The sequence below is a fragment of the Cannabis sativa genome, chromosome 7, assembly GCF_029168945.1.
Source record: "Cannabis sativa cultivar Pink pepper isolate KNU-18-1 chromosome 7, ASM2916894v1, whole genome shotgun sequence".
Lineage (NCBI taxonomy): Eukaryota > Viridiplantae > Streptophyta > Magnoliopsida > Rosales > Cannabaceae > Cannabis > Cannabis sativa.
This window is the reverse complement of record NC_083607.1, coordinates 38,317,054-38,328,116: the sequence shown is the minus strand read 5'-3', so window position 1 is coordinate 38,328,116 and position 11,063 is coordinate 38,317,054. Positions and strand designations below refer to the sequence as shown.

At 30.5% G+C, this 11,063-nt stretch overlaps 1 protein-coding gene across 1 annotated transcript; it reads left to right on the top strand.

Moving 5' to 3' along the window:
• Positions 1-9,857: 9,857 nt before the first annotated feature.
• LOC133039706 (uncharacterized) lies at positions 9,858-10,349 on the top strand. The gene is made up of 2 exons (XM_061118626.1): positions 9,858-10,043; positions 10,170-10,349. Exons 1-2 carry the CDS (start codon positions 9,858-9,860, stop codon positions 10,347-10,349), a joined length of 366 nt encoding a protein of 121 aa, XP_060974609.1.
• Positions 10,350-11,063: the final 714 nt, after the last annotated feature.

Below are 11,063 nucleotides of genomic sequence, written 5' to 3'. Positions count from 1 at the left end.
GGTATGTCTTGATAATTTTTTTAATTTCTAAATTACTATACTCTTATTAAATTGTAATTAATGCATTAATGTGTAACTTTTTGCAGACCAAGTTTGTCCTCCCACGAGATAACCCTACATTTGTAGACTACGGTGAGTACGAGATGTGAAAGGGTTTACGTGACAAGAGGGCAGACTGCAAGAAAAAGTGGATACTAAACATTGAGGAGCTTGGACAGAAGAGGGCCGACATGTCACCTCCTGAGGGAGTAACTCAAGAGGTGTGGAGTGATTGCATCGCTTATTGGAGCACAGACAAACAAAAGGTACATTTTTTAATATTTCAAATTTTGGAAATGTTTAATTTATATAGTCAATAATAAATAATTAATTGTTAGAAAAATTATTAATTTCAGGCGAGAGCAACGAAAAATAAAGAAAGTCGAGGTAAGATGAAATTTCTAGGAGGCTGGGGCTCCAAGCCTATTGTTTCACATGTTGTCGAGGGGGTAAGTTTATATTTAACTATCATTCATTTAAATTTTTCTAGTAAAATAACAATACTAATATATTTTCTCTTGAAAATACGCTAACCCCAACATAGGAGAACTGCCAACTACGGTGGAAACTTTTCAAAAGTTTCACCATAAAGGCAACGATTGGCGCAACGAGTTCGCGCAACAAGCTTACGTAAATTTACGTTTTAATTCAATTTTTATTTATTTCTTTCAATTTATTTTGCATTAAAATTAACCATTTGACTTATTTGTTTGTTTTAGGAGCAAATGGTTGAAATAGCAGCAACTCAACCAGCGCCCACTGAAGATGAGCCCGAAGAGCCTGATGTCGATCCTACACAGTACCCCCGAGACTTACCTGTTATGACGCAAGTACTCGGGGAACGATCTCGGCATCTTAGAGGCTTTGGCCATCTCCCCAGACTGAAGGGAGTTGGGGCCAAAAGAGCACCTGCCACGCATCCTTCAGCCCAACCGACTGTTACAATGGAACAGTACGAGGCTTTACAGAAAAAAGTGGAGGAAGCGGAGCAGACAACTCAACATACGAGGCAACAGTATGAGACACAACAACTCTACCTCAGACGATTCCAAGATCAGTTTGAGTATCTTTCTCGAGCTGTGCCGGGTTTCAACTTGCCTCCCATGGATCTTCCACCATTGCCCACTCCTGGTGCTGGATCGTTGGCTGCTCCTAGTGCTGGATCGTCATCGCAGCCTCCCGAGACTCAGAGAAACAACGATGATGACATTACCCGCCTATAGAACTGTACTTTTTTTATTATCTGGTTCAAACATTTAATTAATTAATGTTGGTTTATCTTTTAATGTAAATTATGTTGGTTTTTTTTGTTAATATAATATTATAATTATTTAAATATTTAATTAATTATAGTTAATTAATTAATATTATAATTAATTAAATATAATTAATTAAATTTTTGTAAAAATAAAAATTAATACTTTTGCCGACACATTATTGTGCCGGTAAAAAGTGGCCAAAACTATTGGCGCCAATCTGACGGTTAGCGCCAATAGTTTTGCCGGCGCACTATTGCCCTGGCAAAAGCTTATCAAAGCAGGTCCAAAGCGGATAAGAGCATTTTTTAACACCGGCCCTTATTTGTCACCGGTGTGATTTCTCGCCGGTAAAAGGAAGTTTTACCGGCGCAGTTATTCTACGCGTCGATAAAAAGTCCTTTACCGACCAAGCTTCCCAAATAAGCTTTGCCGCCGCAGTTGTGCGCCGGCAAAACTTTGATATAATTTTCTTTTTTTTTTTATGGAGATTTATCATGTTTTGTGATTTTTTTTTATTTGAGTTGTGTTATTTGTGTTTATTTTTGTAAGAACTTTTACTGTTAATGATGATGGCATCGAAGACTAGTTACGAAATGCAGACAAAGGATTTGATTGTAATGTTTAGCTCCATGAGCTAGGTCTTGATTCATTCTTTAAATACAGTACAAAGGATGATTCTAGAAAAGTTACACCTCACCAAGATTGTAACAAGAAAGAAAATATTTTATGAAAGAAAATAATACAAAGATATTAAAAATCAGTGTGTAATCATTGGCAAATGATGAGCTGTCAGAATTCATTGGTGTTGGACCACAGTAACAGATGACAGGGAGCTAGTGCATAAATTTCTTAACACCTACTCTCAAACTAGGTGGGATTGAACCACACCTAGTTTGTCCACTAAGAAGTTGAATCTTGAACCAATTAAGCTCTTTGTGAGACAGTCAGCTGTTTGGTCATGAGAAGGAACATATCAACCTTCTAACTTTTTGTTTAGAACATTGTCTCAAACGAAATGGATGTCTAACTCTATGTGTTTAGTGTGAGCATGATAAAATAGATTTGATGCTAAAGCACTAGCCCCCATGTTTTCACGCCAAGTGATTGGAGTATTAGACACTGGGAATTTTATTTCTTGGAGAAGGGATTGAATCCATGCTATTTTTGCTGTGAATTGGGCCAGAGCCCTATATTCTGACTCTGTACTCGATCGTGATATGACTGCTTATTTATTAGAGGACCATGATACAAGAGTGCCTCCAAGATAAACACAATATCCTGTTATAAACCTTCGATCATCAGGGCAACTTGCCCAATCTGCATCTGAAAAATCTATCAAGTTTAATCTGTCACAAACTTTGATGTGGAAGCCATGAAAAATTGTTCCCTTCAAGTATCTGAGAATTCTTTTTGCAGCACACCAGTGGCTAGTTGTAGGTGTCTTGAGAAATTGGTTCAGTTTGTTGACAGAATAACTCAGATCAATTCTAGTGTTTGTAGATACTGTAGTGCTCCTATAAGGCTCTTGTGCTCGGTTGGATTTTTAAGCAATTCACCATCTGAGATAGAAAAACTTTTTCCCATAGTCATGGGAGTTGAGCAAAGCTTCAGGTGCAACATGTTGTTTTTCTCTAATAGCTCATGAATATATTTCGATTGGCTGAGATAAATGCCAGTCTCGTCACGGTATACTTCAATCCCAAGAAAATAATTTAGTTCCCCAAGATCTTTCAAAGCAAAACAATGATTAAGTTTGGTAGCAAACTGTTTAAGTTTCATCGAGTTATTTCCTGTAATGATGATATTGTCGACATAAATCCATACAAGCATGATATCAGTTGTAGTTGAGTGCCAAAACAAGGAGGAATCATGTAATATTCCGATATATCAAATGGTAAATAATTAAGGTTTATAATTATATTATGGGTTAATTAGATAATAATTGAGATTATGATCCTACTAATCTTGTTCAACATAAATTTTAAATTTACTATAAGTGGATAAATAAGCGTAATTTATAAATTATGGAGATTTATATAGTATTATGTGAATGTAATATGAGTTATCAGTGTATAATTTTTTTTTTCAAGTTTGGCGACCTTGGAGACTCGACCGGGGGCCAGAAATGTCATAACAGGTTTAATTGATTGAATTGGTAGGAATATTGTGATAAGTTGATAATATAGGTATTGGAGTACTTAAGAGTATGTAGGATTTAGCTTAGCACCTAAGAAGTAGAAATTTTTTAATGGCTAAGAAATAATAAGATAACCATCAATAAATTTTTTTTATTAATAATATTATATAATAATTATTAATCGTACTATTATTATTATTATTATTAATATATTATATTATTAAATTATTATTATATTAATATTATTAATATATTATATATAAATGTAACCGTTTATATATAATAATTTTATAAACAAAACTTATAAACAAAACGAAACCCTCGTCCTCCATCAAAATCCTCTCCCCCTTATATTCATTTTCTTTAATTTTCAATCCGAAACTTAGCGATCCAAGCTCCAGTAATAGCAGGATAGCAAATTCTCAGAGCGTGAAAGCTTAAGGTAAGGTTTAATTTCGTTTTAAGTTTAAAACAATTAGTTTCGTATCGGGGGTCTTCAAATTAGAATAGTTATGAAAGTTCTGACCTTATAGAATTGTTCTCGGGTAGTCATAGGACTAGTTCTAATATTTTCTTGCTGAAATTAAGGTGATTTAGGGTTAGAAATTGAGTTTAGAACTTTTTTAACTTAAGTCTGAACAATAGTGGTGTTTGCAGATTACGGGCTCGATTTTAGAATCTATTACGTAAGTATGGTAGTATGTATGGTATATATGTGCCCTAAGAAGTTTAGGGTGGTTTGGACAGGTTTCGGTAGCGTTTCGGTGAGTGCGTAAACTTGGAAATTCACATTTTTGCCCCTGATAAACTGGCCAACTGGCTTGTAAGAAAATAAAGAAAAAATATATATTGAAAATGATTTAAATTTAAGTTGAAAAATTAAATTTCAACTTAAAAATAATTTTCTGTTTAATTAAGTGTCATGAAAAATAAATAAATATTAAGTATCATGATGAAAATCAACTTAGATATTTAAATTTTTCAAGTTAATTAAATGTATTAAATTCAAGAAATAATAATTAAGTGTAGAGAATGCTTAATTATTTAATTTCTAGTTTAATTCTAGGAAAAATATACTTAATAAAATTGTACCAAAATTAATTATTTAAATAATTAATTTCACAAAGTATAATATTTTCCTATTTAAATATTAGAAATAATAAGTAGTCTAGAAATTACTATCTAGAAAATATCTTATTTGACTAAGTATCTTTTCAAAAATTTGAAAAATATCTAATTTAAGTTATATAGAAAAAATCTAAAACTTAAATAATTTCAAATTGAGATTTAATTAAATATCAAAAATTAAGTTATAACCACTTAATTTGAAGATATCTTTTCAAGTTAATATTCGAAAAGATATTAACCTAAAAAATATCTAAAATATTCCATTTTAAGTTAATATTCGAAAAGATATTAACCTTAAAAAAATATCTTAAGAATCTTTAATAACATTCCTAGGATTCCTCAACTTGATTTAAAATTTAAATCAAATATTCAAATTTAAGTTAGATAAGAAAAATAAGTTGTTACAACTAATTTATAACTTAAATAGGAATATTTAATCAAATAAGTTTCAGAAAGAATCTAGTTAGTTAAAATTCTATATTTAATTAAATACAAGAAAAATACAAATAGTTTGTCTAGAAATAATATCTAAACTAAAAGTGTTTTTCTTAAAATTAACTTTAAAATATTAAAATGAAAATAAATTTCATATATTTTAAAAGTTAAGTATGTTGCTAATTCAATTTTATTAGGTCAAACTAATATAATTAACCTAGTACAGTTATTCAAATCAGGAAAATGAGCCTTCACAATTGGGGTAGTTCATGTGAGGGGGTGATGGGTTCAGTATGTCGTACCCACTTCTATGGCTCCCAACTCTCACACAAGGCCCAAAAGAGAGGAATTTAACCTTAAAATAAATAACTGTTATTAATTGAATAGGTCCAATAACTAAATGGACCTAAATAAAATCTATCATGGTGTGACATTTTATTTAGCAACAACCTATATGCATCTATATTAAAACAAAATAAACATATAGGCTCACACAGGCACACTTTGGATGGATCCTATCATGTTGCTAGGTCATACACAGATGAAAGAAGATTGTAAAATTTACCTGTTACAAATTATTAACTTCACCAAGGGAGCCATCAGATCATTAGATCTGGCAAAAAGTAACCATGGCTATTTTCAATCAAGTAATAATAGGTTCTGAAAAACTTACACACAAGCTAAAACCACATACTCCTGCAACAACGTTAGCTGGATAGTTGGAAGTAGGATTTATTTAATTTTAAATAAATAAATTTCGAAATTAATAATTAAATAAAAAAAAAAAATTTAATTTTCGAAAAAAATAAAATTTAAAAATATATTTATTTTCGAAAATAAAAAAAACATATTAATATAAATTTCGAAATTATGAAGAAAAATATTTAAAATTAAACCTACAATTTTGAAAATTTAGGTTTCAACCAACCTAAATATCATTTCAAAATTTCCTAACTACTTTTAAAAATTAAATATTATTTTATAAATAAAAATTAAATAAAAATTAGAAAAGATGAATTAAATATCTTTTTCAGATTTTAAATTTAATTTGAATAACAAAATTTAAAAGTTAGCAAAATATCTTACATCTTTTTAAAATTACATGATTATAGTTATCTTATTTTAAATTTAAATAAGGTCAAATTATTTAAAAAAAATTAATTTAAAATATTTAAAATCTGGCCTTAAATCTAAAAATAAGATAAGATATAATCAAATTTAAAAATAAGATAGATAATTAAGCAATAAGATAGATATTTACTATTTTAAAATTCAAATTATACTAATATCTTGAATTAAATTTTAAAAAAATATTAAATTAATTCATAATGATAATTAGAATTGAATTAGGAATAGTAAATATATAAATACAAAACTACACGAAAAAATCGGAAGTTAATTCTATGAAAAAGCATGAAAAATCGAAGAAAAACGAAAAAATTGCGAGTTGTACGGACAGTTTTCGCGATCGCAGGAAAATTTCAGCACAACTCCGATTTTTCCGAATCTTCAAAAAATCATAACTAATTCAAATTAAATAGAAATTGAGTTCTTTAAAAAAGTACATTGTTTAATTTTTTCCATACTATCCAATAAAAATAATTTCAGAAATAGAATCACAATTATTTTTCACGAAAATTTATAAACACCAATCAATCATCAAATAACACTCAATACAACATGATACCATCCAAAAAACAAATAAACAATCGTTTGAAAGTCCAAATTTCATGTAAGTAAATCAATTACCATGGCTCTGGGGCCAGTTGTTGGAAATTTATTTTACCAGGATCTTAGATCTACTCACAAGTATGTTGTTTAAACACCCTAAATATGAACTTTCTAAAACGATAAATTAAACACATATAAAGTTAAGAAAACCTTACATTGATGCAGGGGAATTAATGTCTCCTTCCACTCAGATCTCTAACCCTTGTATCCTTTCTGTAGCAGAGTATAATCAAGATCTGAGCCCGAATGTCCTTCTTTTTCAAGTTTGATCCTTCACAGTCTTCCAATCTATGATTGAGTTACTGCTTGCTGTGTGTGGGCACTTACTCTTTCACTAGGGTCGAAATTGATGAAGGAGAAAAGAAGAGAGAGGGTTTCGGCCACGTATAGAAAGTGGGGAAGGCTCAGTTTCTCTGAAGAGAGAAATTTCTGTCAGATTACTAATGAAAGCATGTTATGAAAACTTGTTATTTGACTGAGCCATCACTTTCTATTTATAGGCAACTACTAGGTTTAGGTTAGGAATTATTTGGCATTAAAATAATGAAAATATTAATTTTAAAAACCTCATTAAGTGGCCGGCCATGGTGTTATAGTGGGCCCCACTTGATTTTGCAGTTTTATCAAATTTTATCTCTATTTTCTCAAAAATGCCAATTTTCCAATTCTAACCTTTTAAATGCCAAAACTAATTATTTAAAAACTAAAATAGATTATTAAATAATATTGTCATTTAATTTAATTATTAATTAGACATATAAAGTCCATTAATAAATAAATAAACCTAGAATCTCTTTTCTTTACAATTTCACTGCTTAGTGAAAATTCATAAAATTAGACATAGTCTAACTTTAGAATTATAATTGATCAATCACGAATCAATTAATGAGTCTTACAAGCAGAATGTTCTCAACTAGAATGGGGACCATGGATCTATATGCTGAGCTTCCAATAAGTGAACCAAATTTAACAAGTAAATTCCTACTTATTAATTCTTCGTTAAATCCACTCTTAGAACTTAGAATTGCACTCTCAGACTTATATAGAGCATATTGTATGTTCCACGATATCAATATGCTATCTCATTTAACCATTGTTATAATCTTATTGTGATTTAAAGATCCTCTATATAGATGATCTACATCGAGATGGGATTTCTTTACCGTTCTCACCCCTCAATGTATTTTGCCCCTTAAAACACTTAGCTACCTGTAAATGGTGTTTAATGATCTAATAATTAGTCAGTTAAACAAGAGCTCATCCATTTACTTCTATTTTCTAAGCTCGAAGGGAATCATCACTTGATTTCTATACACCAGTAGAAGCTATAGATTCCATATTTATGTTCAGCACTCCCACTCAATCATACTATCATGTTCCAAAAATATACGTATCACCCTGACCTAAAAGTAGGCTTAACTAATAAATCAAAGAACATGAATAGTACTCCTGAGTTGAGCCTAAGCATATCAGGATTTAGATTCTTTTAATCTTAAGATCAACTACTGATATTGACTTGGAAAGATATGTATAACGGTAAGTTTGTAATATCTGAACTTAGTTGCAATATCGGTCCAGTCCAATGTATACTCCATACATTCAAAACTAGTATACTTTACTAATGTCCTGGAAAGAACATAACACTTACTCCAAGTGTAAGTACACATCATCGCTGATTATCACATTAGTGTAAATCCAATAACACTGATGAAGCAGGGACCAAGTCTTTTGATTCATATGATCACAATCACATTCCACTGTGTTGACGATACTGTAATTGTGAATAATAATATGATCTGGATTTAACTGATTTTGTGTGTAAATGTAATAAACATATTAAACATATTAAACCATTAGCATGTAGAATTCATGCAAACATCAATCACTTCAAATTTCTTATATTGATAACTAATTAGATTGTAGAGAGTTTTATTTAGGGCATAAAATCCAACATATATATATAACACTATATTCTAATTAATAAGTGTAAAATTTAGGTTTTTCGTAAGAAACTCATTATTGGTTCTCAAGGATCACTCTCATTACAATCAAGGCTAGAACTCCACATTCGAGGTAAGGAAATTAAGTAGAAAAACATAAGTTTTCTGTATGTAATAACATTCATAGGAAGAGTGGGAATAGTAAAAGAGAAGTTAACTAAGGTCTTATGCCTGACTCTTTATTGTTTGTTATTTAATGTATTGTATAATATATATTTAAATAATATGCTTATAAGATTCATGTTATTTATGTATGTTTACAGTATTAGAGCATGGCCATTGCTAAAGGTATATATTTAAATAATATGTTTATAAGATTCATGTTATTTAAGTATGTATGTAAATAGTGTGTTTATAAGATTCACATTATTTAATTATGATTGTTATGTTATTTAAATAATGTATAGTAGTTTGACATTATTTAAATTAGGTAGATTATAATGTGACATGGTTTGACCGAGAAGATAATGGTTAAATACTTGACTGTTGGGTCTATATGGTAGATAGGGGGCCATTTAGTAGTGGGTACGATTTTACTGAACCCAACCCTCCGCCATTTAGTCCAATAGCTCGAGTTTATTTGCCAAAGTCGGACTCGGGCGTAATCATTATTATGTGATTTAGCTTAGAACCTAGTTATTAGCTATTAGTGATATAATTAAGTTTATGTTTTGCTATCTGTCTAAATATGTGCATGTGGATTTTAGTTAGGATTTACTTATATTTATGTGACTACCTGACACACATTTCCTTACTGAGTTTAGTAGCTCACCTTATTAAATTACCATGTGCAGAACAAAGTAACTGAAAGTATAGAATGCCGGTGGCGAGTGCAACTTTGGACGCTTGTGTGTGTGAACTCGCTGAGGGCCATATAACTGCGGGCGGTCTAGGGCGCTCTATTTATTTATTTAGGCTATTAAGTTTATGTCGCAATTATTTTAGTTATTATTTATTATGTCTTTTGTACGAAAACTGGCCAGTTGTGAACATTTTCAAGTATTAAATAAAAATGCGACATTATGATTTTCCGCGTTTAAAGCTTGTAAATAAAATTAATATTTTTATAAAAGTACGGGCGTTACAGTAAGAGAAGCTTCAGAAGCTGTGGAAAAGATACGGCAAAGGATGCTCAATGCCCAAAGTAGACAGAAAAGTTATGCAGATTTGAAAAGACAGGAGGTTGAGTTTTCCGTAGGGGACTTAGTGTTCTTGAAGGTATCACCTATGAAGGGGATTATGCGTTTCGGAAAAAGGGGAAATTTAAGCCCAAGATTTATAGGTCCTTTTGAAATACTGGACAGAGTTGGTCAGGTAGCGTACCGTTAGGCCCTGCCGCCAACATTAGGAGAAATGCATAATGTTTTCTACATTTCCATGTTACGTAAGTATGTATCTGATCTGACACATGTGCTTAAGTACGAGAACTTGAACTTATAGCCGGACATGAGCTTTATGGCACGCCCTGTGCGCGTGATAGAAAAAGGAATAAAGGTCTTACGAAATAAGACTATACCCTTAGTCAAAATCCTGTGGAGTGATAGTTCTGATAGAGAAGCGACATGGGAGTTGGAGAAGGACATGCAGAATTCGTACCCCGAGTTATTCTCAAGTAAGTAAATTTCGAGGACGAAATTCCTTTAAGGAGGGTAGATTGTAATAGCCAAAATATTCAGTTATTAATTTTCTATTATATTTGTCTAGAAACCTCAATGTGGAAATAGTGATTACATAAAATATATAACTTTATCCAGTAATTCTCTAAACTTAGTACTATATTAATAATAGTTTTCAAGAATTTATAATACTTTAGTAAGCATATAATAATTTTAAATAAAGCTCAAAATTATAGCTCTTTATTAAGAGGAAGTGTCTTGTTGAGTTAGATATGATATATATTTGAGAATTATTTACGTGGTCAAAGGAATTAAATTTGTCTATGTTAGTTAATCATTTTTGAAAATTGGTATTTCTCCTAGTAGTATTTATCATGAGAATTGTGTCATTCCTATAAATTAAACTTTGCTAAGGACTTATTTGATTAGGAGAGTGTTTTATCAATATTATTATTGTCATGATTATTAGTTAGCCATTTAATTATGAAGTGATATGTATTACTATACTATGTTATATAGTAATAATTATAGTAGTAGTAGTAGTTAAGTGATATATAGCTCCGGCCAAAAGGTTTGAATAATAAGCTTAGCTAAATATAGCAAAGTATTAATAGTAGCACATATATATAAATACATAATCCCTCAAGATAAAATAATTGTGGGTCAAATGCATAAAGTATTTGTATATACGTGTATAAAAGATGTAGCTAGAAGATAA